This window comes from Artemia franciscana, chromosome 4, assembly GCF_032884065.1.
Source record: "Artemia franciscana chromosome 4, ASM3288406v1, whole genome shotgun sequence".
NCBI classification, from domain to species: Eukaryota; Metazoa; Arthropoda; class Branchiopoda; order Anostraca; family Artemiidae; genus Artemia; species Artemia franciscana.
Window position 1 is genome coordinate 11,955,246 of NC_088866.1, and position 26,859 is coordinate 11,982,104.

The 26,859-nt window shown below is 34.3% G+C and overlaps 1 protein-coding gene across 1 annotated transcript in view; it reads right to left on the minus strand.

Moving 5' to 3' along the window:
- The window catches only part of LOC136025998 (probable methyltransferase-like protein 24), a 28,183-nt gene extending 1,615 nt beyond the window's left edge, over window positions 1-26,568 (minus strand). The window contains exons 1-3 of the mRNA XM_065702142.1: window positions 26,437-26,568; window positions 12,532-12,766; window positions 1,387-1,668 (exon numbers count right to left, since the gene is read on the minus strand). Coding sequence (XP_065558214.1) covers window positions 1,387-1,668; window positions 12,532-12,766; window positions 26,437-26,469 — 550 coding nt within the window. The 5' untranslated portion in view covers window positions 26,470-26,568. The remainder of the gene's footprint in view (window positions 1-1,386; window positions 1,669-12,531; window positions 12,767-26,436) is intronic.
- Window positions 26,569-26,859: the final 291 nt, after the last annotated feature.

Here is a 26,859-nt window from a genome sequence, read left to right on the forward strand (position 1 = left end):
GGCGATTACACAAATTAATATGCCGTTTGTTTGATCTAAAAAATCTAAGTTTTGATAAGTTTTCAGGTTATTATTATCGTCATTAAAAAAACACCGATAGCCTCTAAGCTAATATAAGTCCCCCTTTATTGCACATAAACTAAACAGAGGGGCCATACACTCTTTACTCGTTAAAAGAATTATTTTGAAAGTAGCTATTAAGATATAGATATGAGATATTGAGATTAGTTAAAACTAATAAACTGTTATAGATACTTGAACCAAAACGACAAAAGTTTGCACACTATATGGAGGAACCCGTTTCTTAGGATCAAGCATTTCCTCAGGCAGAATTATTTGTGCCATGTCTCAGGTTTCAGGGAAATAATAATAAAAAAAATAAATAAAAAAAGCGATCGTATGGGGATCAGAACAACCACGTGCGACTGAAGACCTTCACTGGTATAGTTCAAAAGTAAATTTATTGTGTGAAATGTGTAATCTGATAACTGTACAGTTTTTCTTGAGCGAGGCAAGAGTTACCGCATATATTTACGTCGACCGCATATTTGGCATATCAACTGATTGACTTGCAACCAACCCTTATTTTCCAGCACGATGCGCCCCCGACATGGGGGCTGCATATTAGTCAGTTCCTAAATATGACCTTTTCAGATCAACGGATTGGAAGGGATGGGAAAATTCTATGGCCACCGCCATCGCCAGATATTACTTCCCTGGACTTATTTTTATTGTGTTATATAGGAAAGACCGTGTATCACACAAAAATATGGGACGCTGCTGACTTGAATCAAAAGATTCCTAATTCCACTGATGAAACCGTCACACAAGGAAAATGGCAAGAGATCGATCACTGTTTTTTTTTTTTTGGGGGGGGGGGCATCGTGTAACTAAAAGTAACCATGTAGAGATCTATTAAATTCAGGTAAAAATAAGTTTGATAAATACTGGTTAAAACAAAATGAATCATTGGAAATGTTTCAACAGCTGTATTTGTAATAGTTTATTTTAATTGCAATGAAATATCATGGGTATCCTCTGCTGTAATTCAAAATAAAGTTATAGTTTGTCTAGTCGATCTTGTTGTAGATATTGTCGATATGGTTTGTCTAGGGACAGTTTCATCCTTTTTTTTGTGAATGTTTTAATTTTATATTTATTTTAATTTTATTTTTTGTAACGCCGGTGTGGGCTCCCTAACACCTAATTAATCTTACGAAAATACTTCTCGTGGTGCAGTGTTGTTCATTTGGCTGCCTTTTTTTTCTTTATCCATCACCACAAACAATGTGCCTTCTAATTGCTAAATGCCTTATATTTTTGAATTTTTGAACTTTTAAAAGTCTGATGAGCCTGACCAAAAAGAAACTGGTGAAGTAGGCATACCTATCTGTAACGCAGCAAAGCGATCTGAATATTGTATTTCGTTTTTTGACAAATTAGGATCAAAACCGATTACTTGGCAGCCATATTCAGCTACTTCACTTTCAAATGTAATTTCAAATAATCCAAAAGAGTAGACATTGCATCTGAGTAAGTTGGGTCGAACGCCGTAATCAAGACACAAGCTGTAATTTCCGCTTGTCACATCTACTTCTACGTCTGGAGAATAAATCATCTTGCTTTTCCAGTGTGCCCCGCCAAATTGTTTGACGTCTTCACACGCATCTGAAAAAATAATTGCATCAGTTGAAATTGTGTGAAGTTGATTGTTTTGAATCCCTAACAAACGCGAGTTTTGCAAACATTTTGCTGGCCCTTATCCTTCTGCAAATCAGGTTTTCCGCCTTTGTATGGTGTCATTTAATAAAAACGTTCACTTTCATAGTTTTTTTTTTCTTTCGGTAAAAATTTTCAAGCTGGAGTAGTTCAGATGTTTATACAAGCCACACACATACATACATATAAAACATAAAAACAACGCTTTGTTAAATATAGATACACCCTTTTTTTTTATCCCACCTGGCAAAACACCTTTTCGTGTGCATTTTGCCGTCTTTCTACACCTGGCAGCTTGAACCTAAGGCCCTCGAGTGACACCAGTTTTCCGTCAGTATATTTCCTTTTTTCTTCTTCATACTAGATTATTTAGAGGCGCTAAAGCATATTCTCAGTGCAATTTCAGGCCCTGTGCCAGCTGAGATCGAACCCTGGGTCCGTTCTCTTTTAGTGTTGTTTGTTTCCAGATGTTTGCAGTATATTACCTCATTTCTAATTGAAATTGTTCAGCTGTTTATTGAAGTCATATATATATATATATATATATATATATATATATATATATATATATATATATATATATATATATATATATATATATATATATATATATATATATATATATATATATATACGCAGCAAGACACGCTATTGGCGAATAGATAAAGGTTTTGTCAAATGATTTCTGTATGTTTCAAAAGAATGGATTTAAAAGAATACGAGCATTTCATCACAAGATATTAAGTAAGATATAACCCTATCTTCAACAAAAGTAAGATTCTGTATTAACAATAAATGCGATCATCGCAAAGATATCATTCCAGAAACGGTGTTGCTGGCGTTGAAGGGATGGGAAGGGTTGTAGGAGCCATAGACTATCCCTCTATTCATGCAGCCCAATAATTAAATGATCGAATTGCAAGGATGCAAACAACTTATCAAGTAGCAGTTTTTTCTATGAACTCCAAGCCAGTGAAGCTGCCGAATCAAACTACGATATACTTTACAGTGACAGATAAAAGTTGGGACTTGAAAAACGTTTGATTAACTTACCCAAAATTGACCTCCTGATAGTCACTTGCTTTTTAATACAGATACTTACCTACTTCCTAAGAGACCACTGGGAGGTCTGAGTAAACTCGTGTATATTTTGGGTGGGGTTTGGAATTATTTACATCTCTGTCAATCATCACTTCCATGTTCCATTTGGGTAAGATACTTAATTCAGAAGTTTCAAGCTGATGGGGGAACAAATGTATCTACTTTCTGCTGGAAAACCATCAAAGAGGAAAACCACAGGCTCCCTTTATGCTTCAAATATTACAGTCTGGAAATCCGTGTATTATTTGAATTAGACAAGGGTTGGTTTTTAAAGAGGGACCAGTTACTCAATTTGGTTTTTCAATCCTTCTTATTGAAAACTGTGGTTGATTCCGGCTCAAACCACGACTTCTGCTGTAAAAATTGAAATCACAACTGTAGGACTAATACTACTATCAGCATTACAAATAACCCTATCAAGAATCCTGCTTGACGGTTAAAGGTTAACACAAATGACAATCTCTTATCAATGTTATTTTGATGCAATTTGTCTTCTTCATTCGTGATCAAATTTAATTTACAATCAGGTGACTTTGTCCTCAGTCTCACCACGCTACGCTTTGCTTAAATCCAAATAGTGTAAGGGCTTATTATTTTCTTTAATGGAAGGCCGCACGCCGATCCGTTCTTTTTCAAAGGAAAAGAGCTGATTTTGTTATAGGCCATACAAAAATAAATCATATGGAGAGCATAAGGATTTACAGAATAACTTGTGAGGATGTCAAAATAATGGAAGGGGGATGGATACGGGTGCAAAAGGCCGCCATTCTGCTAATTTACCTGCGGGGAAGCTGCAAAGACAGTGGTAAAATTAGCGGAGCTGAGGAGCGTGATAATGAATGTGGAGAAAAGGTTGACCCGATGATTAATAGTGCCACTTTAAAGATTGATGTATATAGTTTTATCTTTAATATATAATAGTACAATGTCATAAAAGAATGGATAGAAATTAAAATTAAAAAACATAATTTTGTCAAAATGGAGTAAAGACAGATATTTAATAATATTAATTAAAAAACAATTTTTCTCATAAAATAAGTTTTTCAAAGAAAAGTACAGGACTGCAAACCAAAGACAAGCATACACCAAGTCAAATAATAGTTAGAGCATAAGACGAACACAAATCACTATCAGTATATAGAAAACCGGGAGTGAATGGAAATTACAATAAATAGTCCGGTATCAAAGGCAGCGCTACCAAGTAAAGAGCTACGTGGGCACAGTGTATTAGTTATTTATTTTATGTCTTCTTTTTTTTTACCAAGGCCCTTCATATAGAAAGAATTGTCATAAAAACTTCGGAAGGGGCTCATTCGATTGGAAATTGAAAGGGCTAACGTCATTAATTCTTTTTTTAACATTTAAAAAACATTTGTTTAAAAAATAGTCCGAAGATCACATTACAAGGCCTGCCTGAGATACAATGGAAGGGGGATGGACACGGGTGCAAAAGCCCGTCATTAGAGTTATACAACCTCCCAGAATCTGGGGGCAAAGGTTATAAGTTATGCCTCGGGGGCATATAGGCTTCTCATGGAAGGGGTGCTTTTGTGAACTTTAGAGGAAGGCCGTTTGATTCGAAATTTGAAGTTCTAGTACCCTTTTTAAAAGTCAAAAGTGATGCAAGACAACTAGCGTAACCAGGGTTGCCAACTGCTGACATCCAAAAGTGTGCAAATTAAGGCTAAAAATGAGAAATTTTAGCTCAAAAAGAGAAAAAATAAAAACATTCAAAAATATAAAAAAAATTGCATGCGCACGGTTGCCGCTGTTTGCGCATTACCTCTGAGGTATAAAATAATACATTTCAGATGGAAATTGTGCAAGTTGGTGACCCTATTCCTTGGGTTATTCTGACGAAGTTGCCAACTACTGACGTTCAAAGTGAATAAAAACTAACATCTAAAAAGAGGGATTTCACTCTCTCGCATCCCCTTTGAGGTGAAAGAGTGCATTTCAAACGAAAAGTGTGCAATTTGGCAACCCTGAGCCAACCCCCCTACCCTGACACCCTCTTCCCTACACGCGTCCGATGAAAACTGTGAGACAGCCTTTTTGTTCACAGTAATCGAAAGAGCCTGTAACAATGCCCTCAGGGTAGACACAATCGTCCAGAGCCCAGGGGCAAGGGCTGCAAGTTATTCCCTGGTTATATAAGGCTTTTATGGGATGAAGGGCGACCATCCCCCGCCCTCTGCCATGACCCTATTATTCCTTAAAAAACATCCGATCAAAATTTGAGACAACTATTTTGTTCAGTATTGTTGAAAGGTCTAGTAATTATGCTTTTGGGTATGTAAACATCCACACAGTCCTAAGGTTAAGGGCTGCAAGTTAGGCAATTCAATACTACTACAGCAACTAAACTATTCACACCATAGTCCACAGAGCATATAACAGTGCCTTCAGGGTGGACGCAACCCTCCAGAGCCCAGAGCCAAGGGTTGTAAGGTTTGTCCCGAGCACATAAGGATTTTGTGGAGTGAATGGTCGCATAAGAAAAGTCCAGTAATTATGTATTTGGGTGTGTCAACCTCCACACGGTTCTAAGGTTAAGGGCTGCAATTTAGGCAATTCGTCCGTTGTTTACATTTAGTACATGGTATTGAGAAATGTAGCGCCTATTTATGTTTGAACTTTATTTTCCGAAAATACGAAGGGGATTCAGTTGAGCCTTTCAGAGAATATTGAGGGAAGTGCAAAACACGTTATATTGTATACGGATTGTCAAAGGGGTGTAACCCATGAATGCCTGAGTATATTAATTTGGAACTTTCAGGCAATAATAAGAGAGACGATCAAAAAGAGAATATTTATGTGCTACCACTACTACTACAACCACCACTGCTACTAATAAAACCACGTTACTTCATTTACTATATTAAGGGGAGTATTGAAGTAAGTCAAAAGATGCTATTTACATGCAGATTGTCAAAAGAGTGTATCTCAAGAATTGATTTAGGACTTTCAGAGAATGGTAAAAAGGGAAAATCATATGACTAAAAAGAAATACGTCCACGTTACTAATAATACTCCTATCACTGCTACAGCCATTACTAGTGCTACTTTCTAACTACTACTCCTGTAGCAACTACTTGTTGCTATGTCCGCTATTACTATTAATACTACCACTAGTAATACAGTTACTAATATTAAAATTATGCCTAAGGTTATAAAGGTGAAATTTTCAAGGATTTTCTTTGGGGGGGGGGACTTAACCACAACACACAGTGTGTATGCAGGTTGTTAAAAGGGTGTAACAGCAGTATTTAAGGAACAGTTCGATGTGCGAAATTGAAACTAACAAGGCTTGTTGTGAGGGATGTTGAACTAACCAAAAGAAAATATTTGAATATTATTTCTACTCGATTTACTCATACTACTGTCAGTGTTATTAGGACTTTTACTACTGCTGCGCCACTAAAGCTAAGGCTATTATTATTAATTCTAAGGTTGCTACTAAAAATGAGGGTATTAAGGCAAAAATTTTTAGAAATATCGAAACTATGGAACTAAATCGAAGCATATTATCCCCACACATGTTATTGAGATGACGTATCGGAAGTGCTTCAGGAACGTTTCATTGTATTAAGTTTTAATTGAACTTAAAACTTGAAACTAACCATGGTTAATTGTTATATTTGTTTTCAGTAAAGTGCAAATTATGCTCTGGTCTTGAGAAGGCATGAGGTATGCCAACACTATTCTTTTCAAGTTTTGCTTGTTTTGAGTTTGACTCGGTCATTTATTGTAGTTTGTGTTCCTTTTGAGTTTCATTTATTTATTAATGGCTTTTTGTGTAAGTTTTACGCTTGGAAAATTATTTGACTATATTTCTGCTCATTTTTTATTTAATGGAGCTCTTTATTTTTCTTTGAAAAACTTGTTTTGTGGAAAGTTTTTATTGATTAATAAAATAAAACGACAATAGATTCGTACAAATAGTGGTTGGGCTGATCTCCCGTAAGCTTCTAATACCTGAACTTCATTTGACCTTTGCTGTTAAACAATTATTATTTCGAGCCGTATTTTTTTTTTATCATAGGCAGCGCAATAGCACTGCGTAAGTAAAGAGCGATGTGGCCACAATGTATTGTTTACTTTTATTTTTATCTGTTTTGTTTTCTGTTAGACCAGGGCACTTCTTATAGAAGGAGTTAAAACAATATAAACTTTAAAACAGGCTCATTTGATTGGAAATTGAAAGGACTAGTGTCCTATTTACTAGTCTAAATTGATTGGAGGGCAACCGATCCCCCCCCCAATACCCGTCATTTCCTCAAACACATTCAATCGAAATTTTGAGATAACTATTTTGTCCAACGTAGTTGAAAGGTCCGAAAATTATGTCTCAGGATGACAGCCCTCAGAGCAAGGGTTATAACTTGTGCCCTGGGGCATATAAGTTTTTTTAAAAGTTTGGTCGCATAAAGTTTAGAGGGGGTTCATTGGACTAGTAATCAGAAGATCTAATGCCCCATTTAAGAGTCAAAGTGATCGAAGGGTATCAACCCCGCTTCCCCTTTTTTTTCTAGTTCAGACCAGGGCACTTCGTATAGAAGGAGTTGTAGAAACTTCGATAGGGGCTCATTTGATTACAAATTGCAGCGTCTAGTGTCCTTATTAATAGTCGAAAGGGATTGGAGGGAACCAATTGGAGGGAAAAATACTTGAATTATGTAGGCTTATCTTAATTTTGACAAGATTTTTTGCAGAAACACAATTTCAGCCTAGAGGGAGCAAACCGGGAGCTGGAGGAGGCAGTTACGCCTGCCCCATAGCAAATTACGCTCCTGAAACCCCTCCATGCCCATCATTTTCCCCAATACCTCCAATCAAAATTTAAGATAGCTATTTTGTTCAGCATAGTTGAAAGGTCAAAGAATTATGTCGTTGAAGATTACGACACTCGTTGAAGATTATTAGACCACTTACGGTCTATTTTTCTTCTTCCAAACTTTCGAAATTGACTATTGAGAAAGGTATGTATGCTTGAACTTCATTTTCTTCAAATACGAAGGGAATTCATGTGAGCCTCTCAGAGAATGTTGAGGGGAATGTTGAAGTAAATCAAAATATGTTATGTTTGTACGGATTGTCAAAAGGGCGTAACCATGAATTACTGGATATATTAATGTGGAACTTCCGGGAAATGATAAGGGAGATGGTAAAAAAGGGATTTCAACCATGCCTAAGGGTAAGAACATATGAAATTTTCAAGGATTTTTTTTTGGGGGGGGGGGGTAATCACAACACGCCGTCTGTATGTGGGCTGTCAAAAGGGAGTAACAGCAATATCTTAAGAACAATTTGATGTGTGTAATCGAAAATAACAAAGCTTGTTGTAGGGGATGTTGACCAATCGAAACGAAAATATTTGCCTCCTATTGCTGCTGCTTCTACTCATACTACTACTACTGCTAGTATTATTACCACTTCTACTACTATTGCTATCACTAAAGCTAAGGCTATTATTATTAATTCTACCGCTACTGCTAAAACAAAGGGTATTAAGACGAAAATTTTGGAAAATATCGAAACTGTATGGAACTAAATCGAAACACACTATGCCCACGCAGGTTATTAATAAAAAAAAATGAAAACATTTAAAATGTATTTTGTTTTCATTGAAGTACAAATTATGTTCTGGTTTTAAGAAGGCATGGTGGTTGTTAGCACTATTCATGTTAATTCTCGCTCGTTTGAGTTTAATCCGGTTATTTATTGTAATTTTTGTTTTTATTTTGTTTTGTTTTTGTTTCATTTATTTATTGATGGTAATTTGTGGTAGTTTTACGCTTGGAAGATTATTTGACTCTATTTATGTTCTGGTTTTAAGAAGGCATGGTGGTTGTTAGCACTATTCATGTTAATTCTCGCTCGTTTGAGTTTAATCCGGTTATTTATTGTAATTTTTGTTTTTGTTTTGTTTTTGTTTCATTTATTTATTGATGGTGATTTGTGGTAGTTTTACGCTTGGAAGATTATTTGACTCTATTTCTGTTAATTTTTGGTTTAATGGGGCTCTTTGCTTTTATTCGAAGTGCGTGTTTTGAGGAAAAGTTTTTTAAGTTAAATTTTCATAAGATAAATAAATGAAAATTACTATACTAACCTGGATTACTGAAAAGTACTAATGAATGTAGATTGAGAGTTTAATGTATATTGAGATTCATCCGGTAAGTCTCAGTAATTTTGGATTGATTGATGGTATAAAAAAAGTAATTTTGGATGGATTGATGGTATAAAATTGATGGATTGATTGATGGTATAAAATTGACTGATGGCATAATTGATTAATGATTGGATTGATTGATGGTATAAAATTTTGGATTGATAAAATAGAAAAAGAGAAGCCGTTTAGGACATATTTCTTTATTTATTTGTAATATGTCAAACAATACAAAAAGTACACATAGACGGAGTACAAAATAGGGGGGAAGACGTTACAACGTTTATCAAAACAATTAATAAAAAACAACCTATTAAACGCTAAACTCAAACTTGTAACTATTAAAAATAGCAACGCTGCGACTTTAAAACCTGGTGCAAACTGAAAGTTTTAGTTTGATCTATTGGTTGCGCATCATTAGTTCAGTCTCATTTCAAGAAAATTCCGCAAAAATGCCTTTCTTGTATGGATATAAGCTTTAGAGCCTACAGAGGTGTCAAGGAACCACCGAATGAAACATTCCACAAAAAGCTGTTGGCAACCGCGTCTCGGCTTTTATTTCCCTATCATGTTTTGATCTGTTTTTTTTTTTTTTTTTATTACATTTTTTTTTGTCTGTTTGTGATTTTTGCTTTTGTGATTTGTTTTTGCTCTCTAAACACCGTAGTATTGATATTTTTGAGGTATAAGGATTATGAAAATAGTTTTTTTTTTTATTATCCTTGATAGTAGTCCTGTATTTCTGTAATTTCTTTCTAAATTTGACGAGAAGGAAGGGGTCTTTCTAGAAAAGCCTGCAAATTACAAACTTTGTCATTCTACGAAGTTTATTCAAGCTCAAGGAAAAATTTTTCTAGGATTTCCCCAAAAAATCTGGGTCTTAAAATAAACTGTATAAAAAAGGTAGCTTCAGTGCCATTTATAAGTTTATTTGGGAGTCGATGGATTTTTATATGAATTCAGTCTTCTTGAAGACAACATGAAAATGATAATATTAGAAAATGACGTAGAATTAACAGTCGGCTTAAATTTTCAACAAGCATCAATTTTTATCTGAATTAATGGTAATGAAACTGCCGAAAAAGCTATAAATTTACTATTGACCCTCTATTCAAATTCATCAACGAGTTTCAAGCCCACTTGGGCAAAAATTATGCCTTTCGCAATTTGCCTATAAACCTTCATTACTTTATCATTCCTAAGCAGGCAAAATCTACTTCAGCCTTACTCGTAGGCAGTAGTCTTTGACAAAGAGTTTTAAAGACTTGGACATTCACCATTCTCAATATGCGGTCCTTGTCGTCTTTGAGAAGAATCCTTGCAACACTTTCATTTTGATGGACCCTCCCCTAAGATCGAAAATGAGGCTAAGATTTGATGTCCAGACAATTGTAAAGCAGAACTACTTAATCAGCAGCTTCTAGATGTAGAAATATAGAAATAACATATTCAATAAAATAAAATATAGAAATAACATATTCATATTAGAAATAACATTTTCAAAGAAATAACATATTCAATAAAATAAAATATAGAAATAACATATTCATATTAGAAATAACATATTCAAAGAAATAACATATTGAATAAAATAAAATATAGAAATAACATATTCATATTAGAAATAATATATTCGAAGAAATAACATATTCAATAAAATAAAATATAGAAATAACATATTCATATTAGAAATAACATATTCAATAAAATAAAATATAGAAATAACATATTCATATTAGAAATAACATATTCAAAGAAATAACATATTCAAAGAAATCGTCAAATTTCTTGACGGAACTGAAATGCCTCCTGTAAAAGTGAAAACTTTATCGCTGTCACCCCATAGTTTTTCTAAATGAAGAAAGGAATTCGGGGGAAAATACGTTATAGTTTGTATTAATGGTGGCCATTTGCCTGGTCTGCCGTTCGTATGTACTTTGTCATGTTGTATGCATGCACATCAAAAACATCAGAATACTATTTAAATTGTATTGACGCATTTCATTGACGGAATTGAAATGCCTCCTGTAAAAGTGAAAACTTTATCGCTGTCACCCCATAGTTTTTCTAAATGAAGAAAGGAATTCGGGGGAAAATACGCTATAGTTTGTATTAATGGTGGCCATTTGCCTGGTCTGCCGTTCGTATGTACTTTGTCATGTTGTATGCATGCACATCAAAAACATCAGAATACTATTTAAATTGTATTGACGCATTTCATTGACGGAATTGAAATGCCTCCTGTAACAGTGAAAACTTTATCGCTGTCACCCGATAGTTTTTCTAAATGAAGGAAGGAATTCGGGGGAAAATACGCTATAGTTTGTATTAATGGTGGCCATTTGCCTGATCTGCCGTTCGTATGTACTTTGTCATGTTGTATGCATGCACATCAGAATACTATTTAAATTGTATTGGCGCATTTCATTGACGGAATTGAAATGCCTCCTGTAAAAGTGAAAACTTTATCGCTGTCACCCCATAGTTTTTCTAAATGAAGAAAGTAATTTGGGGGAAAATACGCGATAGTTTGTATTAATGGTGGCCATTTGCCTGGTCTGCCGTTCGTATGTACTTTGTCATGTTGTATGCATGCACATCAAAAACATCAGAATACTATTTAAATTGTATTGGCGCATTTCATTTAATAGGCATATATCTTATTTTAACTTGTGTAGCTGATACAACCTTTCTGAATAGATTAAAGAGCCATGTCAGGAAATTGCAGTAGTCTATCATTTTCATTCTTTCCACGAGAAATCTATATTATCTCGGGCTTCTCTCTATCATTTGAGGATAGAGAAGATTTTTTAAATAAACGAATGAGACTGTTATTCTATTTTCTTTTCCCTATTTTTGTAATTTTATTTTATAATGGGATTGTTTTGTAATTTTAACTGCACCAACTCTTGAGAGTTGACTGGCTATTGGAGTTTTTTTTTTTTTTTTATTATTATCTTTTTTAGTAAATGTAAACTTTCTACTAGAACAATTAGTTAGAATACCATTGTCCACAGAAAGGATTGCATTGCTTACAGGTTGATAGCCACGGAACATATGTGGTGGAGAACCAGAAGCAAATTTTGACTTTTTTTTCCTTCAATAGTATTGCAAGATCGTTCTATATCCTTCTGCTAGAACATATCTTTCCAAAACTTTTTACTAGAACATTTAGTGAAAATACCTTTGTTCACAGAAAGGATTGCATTCTTTACAGGTTGATAGCCATGGAACATATATGGTGGAGAACCGGGAGCAAATGTGACATTTTTTCGTTCAAGATATTGCAAGATCTTTCTATATCCTTCTACTAGAACATATCTTTCTTAAACTTTTTACTAGAACAAATAGTAAAAATACCATGGCCCACAGAAAGGATTGCATTCTTTACTGGTTGATAGCCACAGAACATATATGGTGGAGAACAAGGAGCCAATTTTGACATTTTTTTTCCTTCAAGGTGTTGAAAGATCTTTCTATATCCTTCTTATAGAACATATCTTTCCAAAACTTTCTATTACAATAATTAGTGAAAATACCTTTCTCCACAGAAAGGATTGCATTCCTTACTGCTTGATAGCCATGGAGCATATACGGTGGAGAACCAGGAGCAAATTTTGACATTTTTTCCTTCACGGTGTTGCAAGGTCTTTCTATATCTACCAAATCCACTGAGTCCTTAAGCACCTTGGGGGTTGATATATACAGCCATGCAGATAAACAGAGTAAAATTGACGAGCAAAGTAGAAATGGAAGGTGAAGTAACAAAATATCCTGAAAATAAAAATTACGATTACAGAATCTTGATTACGAGATAATGAGTTTGACCGGAGTAAAATAGACAAGCAGAGCAGAAATGGAAGGTGAAGTAACAAAATATCCTGAAAATAAAAATGATTATTGCAGAATCTTGATTACGAGATAGGGGGCTTGAACAGAATAAAATTGAAATGCAAAGTAGAAATGGAAGGTGAAGTAATAAAATATACTGAAAATAAAAATGATGATAACAGAATCTTGATTATAAGATAGCGGTTTGGACTGTGTAAAATTGATGTGGACAGCAAAAATGGAAGGTGAAGTAACAAAATATTCTAAAAATAAAGATGATGATTACAGAATCTGGATTACGAAATAGCGGGTTTGAGCCCCCCACCCCCAAAATGTTTGTCCGACTCAAAAATGAATATAAATAAAATTTGACGTGTTTTTTAAATTTTTAAGATTACAGAATCTTAGAAATCAGCGGCTGTAAAATTTAAAGAGTAGCAAGATGTCCCGGTAATCTAACCGATAATGCTTTCAAAATTATTAAAAAAAAAAGTGCGACATAGCCATTTTTGTAACTTTTCAGGAGAGCCAAAAACGGAGAAAAGTTTGTCGGCTGTGGCTGCTCTGAAGGATTAGGCTAGTGGGAATAAAGTGGACGTATTCTAAACCAACTGTTTATGCCCTTTTCAGTGGTTCAAATTAAATTCAAGAATTCGAGCGAGTTCAAAATTTTCACATTTTATGGCTCATGTCTTCTTTTTTTTCTCGGCAAAAAAAGGATGCAAACGCCAGGTCCCCATGTTACAGCTCCATAAGATATTCCTCTTGCAACAAAACATGATTAAGAAGAGACATACGCCACTTGGAGGCTTATGTCACTTTTTTTATTCTGCTTTACCTTCGTAACGGTACAAGACAGGACAATTCTGACTAAACCATTCGATTCCTCATGTTTAGTTTAGCTATGACGCATACATAACTCATTTTCGAATGTATCACACTTATAATTATCACAGGCGACAGGGTTAGGAATGTACAGGAAACAGAAAGAAGTAAAAGAAATAATAGAGAAACGTCATGCAAATAATAGTGATTTTTATTTTAGAAGTAAGAAATGTTTTAATGAAACGTCCCGAAAATACAATAGAAATAATGTTTACATTTAGAAAATTTCGAATCCGTAACATTTTGATTAGTGTAGAAATTCAATTCGCCTAACTCCATTGTTGGAATGGCAAACACTGCTAGACAACCAGTGTTGAGGTTAAGGACTCAGACTTGGCGTCCTCATTTGGAGAGAGGGAATTAATGTATGTGTAACCGAGCGTAAATTAAAAATTGCAACACGCCACTCCTTACATCCAATTAAATAAAAAAAACTAGTTTTTTTAACTGAAAGTAAGGAGCGACATTAAAACTTAAAACGAACAGAAATTACTCCGTATATGAAATGGGTTGTCCCCTCCGCAGTCCCTCGCTCTTTACGCTAAAGTTTGACTCTTTGCCACAATTCTACTTTTTAAAACAATTAAAAACTTTAGCGTAAAGAGCGTGGGACTGCGGAGGGGACAACCCATTTCATATACGGAGCAATTTCTGTTCGTTTTAAGTTTTAATGTCGCTCCTTACTTTCAGTTAAAAAAACTAGTTTTTTTTATTTAATTTCTGAACGTTTTTGAATTAATGCATGTTTGATTTTGGCTCTCCGCACATAAATTATTGAAATGAAATTAGTATATTAATTTTTTTTTGGCTAAATGGCTTTCTCTTAGTTTTGATCAGACGATTTTGAGAAATAAGGGGTGGGGAAGGAGGCCTAGCTGCCCTCCAATTTCTCGGTTACTTAAAAAGGCTACTAGAACTTTTAATATTCAACGAACGTTTTTATTAGTAAAAAATATACGTAACTTAAGAATTAACTTACGTAACAAACTTTTATATTCTTATATTTTTATTATGTGTACGAGGGGGTTTGTACCCTCGTTAATACCTCGCTCTTTACACTAAATCGTAAGTTTTGTCCCAATTCTTTAAGAATGACCCCTGAATCAAAAAAGGCCGTAGAATAAATAGTTGAAATCACTAAAAATATTTTAGCATCAAGAGCGAGGTATCTATCTCCTCCTAAATACCTCGCTCTTTATGCTAAAGTATTTTTAGAACCCCTCATATGCGTAATAATCTCTGTTCGTTTTAAATTTCAATGCTATTCCTTACTTTCATTTGAAAAAACGTTTTCATGTTTATTTTTTCATTGTTTTTTTTTTATAGTAATGCTAGAAAATCCCGCGCCCTTTTCATTGAATTTTTCTTCCCCCGTGACATATTCCTCAAAGGAAAGATCCTCCCACAAAGCCCTCTCCCATCAACCCCACCCCCCAAACCAAAAAATCCCCATGAAAACGTCTGTACACTTCCCAATAACCATTACTATATGTAAACACTGGTCAAAGTTTGTAACTTGCAGCCCCTCCCTCAGGGATTGTGGGGGAGTAAGTCATTCCCAAAGACATAGTTATTATGGTTTTCGACTATGTTGAACAAAATGGCTATCTTAAAATTTTAATCTGTTGACTTTTGGAAAAAAAATGAGCATGGGAGGGGGCCTATTTGCCCTCCAATTTTTTGGTCACTTAAGAAGGGCACTAGAACTTTTCATTTCCGTTAGAATGAGCCCTCTCGCGACATCCTAGGACCACTTGGTCGATAAGATGACCCCTGGGAAAAAAACAAAAAAAAAAACAAACAAATAAATAAACACGCACCCGTGATTTGTCTTCTGGCAAAAAATACAAAATTCCACATTTTTTAGATAGGAGCTTGAAATTTTTGCTATAGAGTTCTCTGATATACCGAATGCGATAGTGTGATTTTCGTTAAGATTCTGTGACTTTTAATGGATGTTTCCCCCTTTTTTCCAAAATAGGGCAAATTTTCTCAGGCTCGTAACTTTTGATGACAAAGACTAAATTAATTGAAACTTAATATTTAGAATCAGCGTAAAAATTCGAATCTTTTGATGTATCTTTTAGCATCAAAATTCCCTTTTTTAGAGTTTCGTTTACTATTGAGCCGGGTCGCCCCTTACTACAGTTCCTTACCACGAAGTGTTTGAAAAGAAAATAATTCGGTATTTCGGGGCTTCTGACATTATTACTCCTTTGCGGAAGTTAGGCTCAAAATTGAAAAAGGATTATATTTTTTCTCTGGGCCCCTTCCACCTCTTAGCTCGTTTATTTTCCCGTTAGTTTTCACCTGTTTTCGCTTTATAGTTGTGTTATCTCTTAGCAGTTCTTTCGTTAGTTGAGTTATGGTTGTGGTATACATGTTTTATCGCTCGTATAGTTGTGTTATTTTCAAATTATACTCCATAATAGAGAGGCTCCGAACACCCAGCATTGTATATTAAGCTCTTAATTTGACATTTTTTTTCTAACGTGACCAGATTCGTCCTGCGCCCTTTTCATTGAATTTTTTCCCCCATGGCATATTTCTCCAAGGAAAGATCCTCCCACATAGCCCCCTCCCTCAACCCTACCCCCAAAACCAAAAAAATCCCCCTGAAAACGTCTGTACACTTTCCAATAACCATTATTATATGTAAACACTGGTTGAAGTTTGTAACTTGCAACCCCTCCCCCAGGGGCTGTGGGGGAGCAAGTCATCCCCAAAAACATAGTTATTATGATTTTCGACTATGCTAAACAAAATGGCTATCTCAAAATTTTGATCCGTTGACTTTGGGAAAAAAATGAGCGTGGGAGGGGGCCTAGATGCCCTCCAATTTTTTTGGTCACTTAAAAAGGGCACTAGAACTTTTCATTTCCGTTAGAATGAGCCCTCTTGCGACATTCTAGGACCACTTGGTCGATACGATGACCCCTGGGGGAAAAAAAAAACAAAAAAAAAAAACAAACAAATAAACACGCACCCGTGATTTGTCTTCGGGCAAAAAATGCAAAATTCCACATTTTTGTAGATAGGAGCTTGAAACTTCTACAGTAGGGTTCTCTGATACGCTGAATCTGATGGTGTCATTTTCGTTAAGATCCTACTTTTAGGGGGTGTTTCCCCCTATTTTCCTAAATAAGGCAAATTTTCTCAGGCTCGTAACTTGACGGCTAAGACTAAACTTGATGAAACTTATATATTTAAAATCAGCATTAAAATGCGATTCTTTTGATGTAGCTATTGATATCAAAATTCAATTTTTTAGAGTTTTGGTTACTATTGAGCCGGATCGCTCCTTACTACAGTTCGTTACCACGAACTGTTTGATATAGAAACCTGAGAATTTCTCCCTGCAGGAGAATACCAAGCCTTTGGGTATTATAATCATAAACCACATACTGTTGTTCTGACAAACGATGTCTTTTTCCCTACACGTCTGTGGAAACAGTGCTCATTTACATGTATAGAAACTTGTGTTTCAATCAATCACTGCATCAGACAAGAATGAGATGTGAACCGACTGAAAATCTAAATGAACTGTAAAAAGTAAAATATGAAGTTTTGGAGAATCTACCCGGCAACTCTTTTAAAAAGTGACCTTTTTTAGTGGTGCTATTTATCATACCATTGTTGTCAGTGAAAATCGGCTAAAAAGAATCAACAATAAGCATTGTCCCCAAAACGATTGTTCATTTATGATTTTTTTGTAATTTTGAGGAGAGCAAAAATACGGTGCTTTAGTTCTGGTGTGGCAATTTTTTACTCGAGGATACTATCAAGGGCTTATCCACTTTCAAAAAATGTTTATGTCTATTGGCTTGCACCAGGCCTGCAGGAATAGCACCATGCTTGGGGCGTAGACGTGATATGGGGTCGAAATGTACCATGCATGGTAGAAATAGTAGTGTTCTATGATGTAAGCCAAGTGGTAGTAAGTAACTAACCTGTTTGATACAAATAAGGGAGAATTGAAAGAATTACGGTGTGTAGCTATCTGACGTGAAAACATTTTGTATCATATTTTATCAGATATGGCTAGATGATCTTTCTGCAAAAAGAATACGTCCAGTGAACTTGATTTCCCTCCGAAACGCGACCAATTGATTAGGATACCCCATAGGTATAATTACTTTTGAGAAAAAGGTCGGAAATACAGTTTTTCATTTAGGGTACATAGAATAAGTGTAGTTGTTTGTTTTTTGTTTTGTTTTTTTTTTCACAGTCTTTACGTGCAAACTCACCTATAAGGTAATTAGGACAATGTTAACATAGGAATTTCCCATGTGCAGTTTTAAAGCAATATAAAAAAAAGCTTGATCCGAAATAATCCTTGGGAATAATACAAAACATGTCATAAAAAAAGGGCTTGCTAGACTTGTTTTTACACCTGGTTAATATTTATATTACTTAGTCATAATCACGAAAAACCAATTTTAGTTTGCGATGCGTTTTATAATGGCCGTAAAGATAGATAGGTAATTGCAGTCAAATCCAAAGGGCCATAACACAAATACAGAATCTGAAAATAAGATAAAACGCACCTGAAATTCAAGTATAAAAGCACAAAATGGATATTTTTCTCCGAATAAAGGTTTATTAACAAATGTCCCCATTATGTTAATTTCATAGGGATTGACAGATTTCGAGATATCCAGGATTTGCACATTTAAATCATCTAACAATTTCTTCTTAAGAAGTATAGCTTCTGACATCTACAAATAAATCAGTCCAGATCCTCATTAATATCACGAAACATAGGGCGAGTATATAGTCATCTCCAGGCTTACCCTTGTTATAGCAAAATTTGTCGTCCTATGGATTGGCATGCAGTTTATTCGAAGCTCTATTTGCAATTACTTGATAATTACTATTTACTATTTACTTGGCTTAAAAAAAATCTTCTCCAAAAGTTTTTCTTTTCATTTCTCTAGATTTAGAGAAATTTTAGCAATGCTTTTCCAATTCTAAATTCTGCGTCTCTTGGTATTGCTCCAATATTTTAAACAGTTCGTTGTAACAAACTGTAGTAAGGAGTGACCTTGCTCAATAGTATTCGAAACTCTAAAAAGCGGAATTTTAATGATAATTCATGCATCAAAAGAACCATATTTTTATGCTGATTTCAAATATATTTTTTTCACCGAATTTAGTCTTTACCATCAAAAGTTATGAGCCTGAGAAAATATGTCTTATTTTGGAAAATAAGAGGAAACATCCCCTAATTGTAACAGGATCTTAACGAAAATCACACCATCGCATTCAGCGTATCAGAGAACCCTACTGTAGAGGTTCCAGTCTCATATCTACAAAAATATGGAATTTCGTATTTTTTGCCAGAAGACCGATCTTGGGTGCGTGTTTATTTGTTTTTTGTTTTTTTTCCTTTTCCTGGTGGTTGTATCGACCTAGTCTTCCCAAAATGTTACAAAAGGGCTTGTTCTAACGGAAATCAAAAGTTCCAGTGCCCTTTTTAAGTGATTGAAAAAATTGGAGGGCACCTAAACCCCCCCCCGCACTCATTTTTTCTCAAAATCAACGGATCAAAATTTCGAAACAGCCTTTTTTTCAGGATGTCGAAAAACCTAATAACTTTGTCTTTGGGGACGACTTACTGCCTCACAGTCCCCGGGAGAGGGGCCGCAAGTTACCTACTTTGACCATTGTTTACATGTAGTAATGGTTATTGGGGAGTGTGCAGTTTATTCTTTTAGAATAAACTGCTCTATTTGCAATTACTTGATAATTACTATTTACTTGGCTTAAAAAAAATTTCCAATAGCTTTTTTTTCATTTCTCTATATTTAGAGAAATTTTAGCAATACTTTTCCAATTCTAAATTCTGCGTCTCTTGGTATTGCTTCAACGTTTTCAAACAGTTCGTTGTAACGAACTGTAGTAAGGAGTGACCCCGCTCAATAGTAAAAGAAACTCTAAAAAGCGGAATTTTAATGTTAATTGATGCATCAAAGGAACCATATTTTTATGCTGATTTCAAATATATTTTTTTCACCGAATTTAATCTTTACCATCAAAAGTTATGAGCCTGAGAAAATATGTCTTATTTTGGAAAATAAGAGGAAACATCCCCTAATTGTAACAGGATCTTAACGAAAATCAAATTTTCGTTAGAAAAGAGGAAATCACACTCATTTTTTCTCAAAATCAACGGATCAAAATTTCGAAACAGCCTTTTTTTCAGGATGTCGAAAAGCCTAATAACTATGTCTTTGAGGACGATTTACTGCCTCAGAGTCCCCGGGAGAGGGGCCGCAAGTTACCTACTTTGACCATTGTTTACATATAGTAATGGTTATTGGGGAGTGTACAGACATTTTCAGTGCCATTTTTTGGTTGGGGGGGGGGGTGAGGGGAGTATCTTGCGTGGGAGGATCTTTCCATTGGGGAATTTCTCGTGGGGGAAGAGAATTTCCATGAAGGGGGTACATGATTTTCTGGTGTTATTTAAAACAAAAACAACGACAAATTAAAAATGAAAAAGCTTTTCAACTAAAAGTAAGGAGCAAAATTAAAACGAACAGAAATTATTAAGCATATGAGCGGTTTATCTCCTCCTAAGTACCTTGCACTTTACGGTAAAGTATTTTCAGTAATTTCAACTATTTGTTTTGCGGCCTTTGTGATTCAGGGGCCATTCTTAATGAATTGGGACAAAATTTAAGCTTTAGTGTAAAGAGCGAGCTATTAACAAGGAGGGAAACCCCCTTAGGCCTATATACGTAATAAAAATATGCGAATATAGAAGTTCGTTATGCAAGTTAATTTGTAAGTTACAGGTATTTTTATTAATACAAACGTTATAAAAAAAAAAAAAGTTCTAGTTACCTTTTTAAGTGACCAAAAGATTAAAGGGTAACTAGGCCTCCTGTCCCACCTCCTTTTTCTCAAAATTGCCCGATCAAAACCAATAGAAAATCATTTAGCAAAAAAAAAAACACAAATTTCATTTAAATTATTCATATGCGGAGAGCCAAAATCAAAATGTACATTAATTCAAAAACGTTCAGAAATTAAATATAAAAAAAAACAAGCTTTTTTAACTGAAAGTAAGGAGTGACAGTAAAACTTAAAACGAACAAAAATTATTCTGTATATGAAAGGGGCAGTTCCCTCCTCTCAATACCCCGCTCTTTACTCAAAATTTTTTTACTGTTTTAAAAAGCAGATTTGAGAGAAAGAGTTAAAGTTTGATAGCGTAAAGAGCAGGGCGTTAAGGAGGGAACAATCCCTTTTACATGCGGAGTAATTTTTGTTCGTTTTTAAGTTTTAATGTCGCTCCTTACTTCCAGTGAAAAAAGTTTTTTTTTATTTAATTTGTTAAAGAATCGCTTTGTCTATACATGCCGTCCAAAATCAAATATATTCATGCTTAGTATTCATGTTGGGTGTACCTTAAATAATTATCAGCCATTATTTACTTTTTATTGAGGTTTCTTTTCTTTTCTTTTATTTATCCTTGTCCTGAACACTATTTGCCATCATTATCCACTGCAAAAGCTTATAAATTCCTTTTTACAGAGATTTGTCTTTTGATTTTTGGCAAGATGGTCCGTATTTTCTTTAGTGTAAAATTTGAGTTTTTCTTCCAGAAAATCTGAAGCAGGGTAAATGAAAGACAGGAGTTATTTAATGATGTAGCCTTTAAATATACTTTTCTTTTTTATTCCGAATTGATAAACAGTTTTAATGTTTGAACCCCACGTTGTTGGCTCAATTATCGTTCAAAACGTGTGAAATACTATTTAGGCCTTTTTAATTTTTACATTACTTTTAATTAGATGCCATCGTTTCTAAATTTGATTATTTCATTAAGTTGACATACAAAATTTACGTTTTGACCGCTGTACAAAAAAAAATTAAGTGTTATATTACTCATCTTGTTACTTGTTATTTTTATTAATTTATTTTATTGTAAGGCAAAATTCAGTCCTTGGGCAAAAGGCGGAAGAACTGTTATTTTACAATTGCTTCTAATCCTGCTCTCACAGTCAATCATTAAGTCATTCGAGGCTGACACACTGGTAATACTCTTCGTCCTTACACCCTTCAGGTTTTCGTTATGTTTTTTTATCATTTTAACATTGTTAGATAATTTTGTGTTCTCAAAAGTCGCTTGCAGGAAATGCAAAAAAGTGTGCAAAGAATGGTCATCTCTTGTTTGAATATGTGACTGAGGTCACTGAACTCTTGGTCGTGATCATACAATTCACCAACTATTCAAATGACTGAATATGGACTTTCATTGATTCACGGCGAAGATGAAATGACAAAATTAAGGATATATGTTTGTTTTGTAGTTCTATGGGCCATACAATTATTTTTAAGATTTATCTTTAGCTTTCTCAGTGGAAGTTTTATAGTTGCAATTTTCTTAGTTGCGATTTTCTGTAAATGGTGGTTCTTGGTCACAAAGTTATAAACCCTGGATAGTTTGCAGTTTTTATACATTACTATGCCTTCGATATATAAATTCCTTCGAAAAGGGGGGCGAGATCACTCGGTTCCATCCTCCGTTGGCTAAAAAAACCAGTTTATCCTCTTAGAAAAAACAATCTGGAATGCCCGTGTTATGAGCTTTCCACTACTTAAAGAAATCGGCATTTCTTACATTTTGAGATTGCTTAATTTGTTAAAACAAACTTTGAGAAGTTTTGTGGATAGGACCAGGCCTTAAATGCTCCTTGAAGGGCTGAGCCTCAGAGTAAATAACTTCAAAGGGATCTGAAAGGATTACTGCTGCTACTGATAACAAATCTCTGCAGCACCAAGCCGCCTGAGGTCTACATAGTTACGCACGCTCCTCCTCCATTCCAATATATTCAAAGCCTCCCTCTATTATACCTCTTTACACGCTCCCAAGAAGGTCCAATTTCCATTGAATCGTTTTTTAGGCCCTCCTCTCCCCCCTTTTGGGGACGATCTGCTTTTCGACGAGCTGTTGCAAACATTTTGATGAATTGTGGGCGCTCAGAGTCACGGTGGAGTATTTATTAGATGTTTTCCAGAGGAATTGTCTACGGATTATTTTAGGTACCCGTCTGACTGTACATATGCTCTTTACGCTAAAGTTTTACTCTTTCTGTCAATTCTATTTTATTAAACAGTAAATAACTTTAGCGTAAAGAGCGGGACGTTGAGGGAAGAACAGCCCTTTTCGTACACAGAGTAATTTCTGTTCGTTTTAAGTTTTAATGTCGCTCCTTACTTTCAGTTAAAAAAAATATGTTTTTTTTAAATTTAATTTCTGAAAGTTTTTTGAATTAATGCTTGTTTTTATTTTGGCTTCCCGCAAATGAATAATTAAAACGAAATTAGCGTATTTTTTTTTTTTTTTTTTGCTAAATAGCTTTCTCTTAGTTTTGATCAGATGATTTTGAGAAAAAGGGTGGGAGAGGAGGCCTAGTTGCCCACCAATTTTTTGGTTACTTAAAAAGGCAACTGGAATTTTTAACGAACGTTTTTATTAGTAAAAAATATACATAACTTACAAATTAACTTACGTAATGAACTTCAATATTCGTATATTTAATTATGTATATGAGGGGGTTTGCCCCCTTGTTAATACCTCACTCTTTACACTAAAGCTTTAATTTTGTCCCAATTCTTTAAGATTGACCCCTGAATTACAAAGGCTGCAGAATAAATAGTTGAAATTACTAAAAATACTTTAGCGTATTAGCGTGCGAGCTATTTAGGAAGAGATGGACCCCCCATATGCATAATACGCTCTGTTCGTTTTAAGTTTTAATGGTGGTCCTTACTTTCAGTTGAAAAAACTTTTTTTTTTTTTTCATTGTTTTTCTAAAAAAATGCCAGAAAATCCTGCGCCCCCATCGTAGAATTTCTTTTCTCCCATGACAAATTCCTCCAAGGGAATATCCTCCCACGTAGCCCCCTTCCTCACCCCCCCCCCCCCCCAAACCAAATATCACCCTGAAAAGGTCTGTACACTTCCAAATAATCATTACTGCATGTAAACGCTGGTCAAACTTTGTAACTTGCAATCTCTCCCCTGGGGACTGTGGGGGAGTAAGTGAATATTTCGGCCCTATATCCAAGGGCCATCTTCAGCACAATTCAAGGTCAAGAGAGATATATATATATATATATATATATATATATATATATATATATATATATATATATATATATATATATATATATATATATATATATATATATATATATATATATATATATATATATATATATATATATATATATATATATATATATATATATATATATATATATATAGATGCAGCTTTTGAGACAGGCTGCTAAACAAGCAAGGTTGGCTCTAAGACATTGCATCTAATCACTTAGTTCTCTTTAGTTTGAATGAGTTTACATTCTCATTTCATTCTTTTCGCCAGTCCTGGTTGAACTTCGTTGAAGTAAGGATGCTAGGGCTGTTTTTAAAAGCAGTTTTAAAAAGTGTTTTTAATTATTTAGTTTTAATTCTCACAATTTGATGTAAGTTCATTTATATATAAATATATACATATATATATATATATATATATATATATATATATATATATATATATATATATATATATATATATATATATATATATATATATATATATATATATATATATATATATATATATATATATATATATATATATATATATTAGTTTCTCTCTTGTTCTCGTATTGTGCTGAAGAAGGCCCTTGGACATAGGGCCGAAATATCCACAGAACTGATTTCCACTGTCTTGAAAAGAGTTTACCTTTTGTTTCTACTTTGTATTTGTTTCTTATTATGTTTTTCGACTATGCTGAACAAAATGGCTATCTATAAATTTTAATACGTTGACTTTGGTAAAAAATGAGCGTGGGAGGGGGCCTAGGTGCTTTCCAATTTTTTGGTCACTTAAAAAGGGCACTAGAACTTTTAATTTCCATTAGAATGAGCCCTCTCACTAAGCCCTCTCATTTTACTAAGTTCCACATTTTTGTAGATAAGAGCTTGAAACTTCTACAGTAGGGTTCTCTAATACATTGAATGCAATGGTTTGATTTTCGTTCAGATCGTATTACTTTAAGGGGATGTTTTCCCCTATTTTCCCTATTTTCCAAAACAAGGCAAATTTCCTCAGACTCCTAACTTTTGATGAACAGTTCGTTACCACGAACTGTTTGAAACTCTGCTCTCAAGTTTTGTAATTGAAACGGAAATTATGCTAATTATTGATCAAAAGAGTCGTAAAAATGACCATCCAGTTGGCAAAATCCCTAGCCCCCCCCCCCCAAATATTTTGGCTATTAACACCCCTATTGGCAAGTGCTACCTAGAGCTTTGCTTTTAGCAAGATTTACATGGGAATATTTCTAATTTTCTTGTTTTTGTACATTTCTTAGATTTCATTGAAGATTGAGGTTTCAATCTAAATCTTTTAGATTTAGATCGTTTTAATCTTTTAGATTTAGATTTCAGGCAAGAAAGGAAAAAAGATTTTAGAATAGCAGAGTGGTTGCATGGGTCTTTGGCAAACTTAAGTTAAAGGTAAACAGAAAAATAGAGATTATTGTCCTGCAGTTGACAGTTAAGCCGTAGTTTAACTACATTAGTTTATTTTTGTGACGTTTTTTTTTATTTTTGTTTTTTATTTTTATTTGTTTTTTTGTTTTTTATTTTTGTTTAGGCTGATTTGCCTAAAAACACTTATAGGGAAGAGGCAGGAACTAAATTGAGTCTATAGTGTTATTATGGGAATATTTCTAATTTTCTTGTTTTTGTACATTTCTTATTGTCTTCTCTTTTCCCAGAGGAGGGGAAAGAGCAGAGTGTCCTTAGCGCAGTCTGCCGGCATCCATGCAGCTATTGCATTCATTAACTTAGAAAAGAGTCAATCTGAATCTTCTAACAGCTCCAAACAAAAATTTAATTTGTTCTAGTGCTTAGTTAATGCTTATAGTATGGTTGTCTATCATAATAAAGCTAAAGCAATGTACCCTATTGATTAAAAATAACGTATCTCATTTGTTTTCAGGGAACTAATTGCTATATATGACTAACTTTCATTAGATGTTATTTCCAGTGGATCATTAAACTCCATTAGTTAGGTGCTAAGGAACAAAATTTTAAAAAACAAAAATAAAATGGGTGTAATAGTCTAGCGTAGAAGATATTCATCATTAAATAAGTGATAGTCACTTGGATGTTCATGTTACATAAAAAGAGTGCATATTTTATATGTATATAAAAGTACTTATGTATTATACCGCCAACACTTAAGTTTACGCTGTGTAAAACTCGAGAACAAACCGGTTATATCTGTCTGTATTAAGAAACAATTAGCGTTACTTGTGTCTTATAACCACCACACTCAAGTTCTGTCGAGAAGAGAAGTTTGATTAATGCTAATGAAATAAAATAAAATATTATGAAAATATAATACTTGATCAACAAAATTATGAAAACTACAGCAAAGAATTATGAGAGGTGGCACCCAGACCGCATTATATTAAATTGTACCGCATATATACATTGTGGAGGGGGGAGGCTATATTATCTCCATCCTCCTAATTTGCAAATATATAACCCAAATTTGTTTCTAAAGTATTATATTTCCATCGTGTTTTGGTAGATTTCATTAAGATTAACCTAACTTCACTTCTTGAGTGTTGGCGGTATTATACGAAGTACCATTTAAAATATTTGTCTTTGGAGTGATCGGTTTAAACAAAAATACCTTAGACTTTTTAACTCCGTGATTTTTATACATCTTTATTAAAATGCTAAGATCCAAACAACTGAACTTCTCTCGAATATATATCTAAATTTGTAAACTAACCAGTTTTGCCAGTTTTCAAGATCCTGATAATCGGTACCACTGTTGCCAATCTGGCGAAATTGCACCGTTTTAAAACAATTTAGAGATACTTGTTCAATGCTATGCATCTGGGAATGTTGTGGTACAATCCATTTTTCTGATACATTTTGCACATGATTTTTTTCGGTATTATCTACCCCGCTATATGACTTGGCTCTAACTAAGTTATTAAATAAAAAAAACAAGTTTTTTAACTGAAAGTAAGGAGCGACATTCAAACTTAAAACGAACAAAAATTACTTCGTATATGAAAGGGGCTGTTCCCTCCTCAACGCCCCGCTC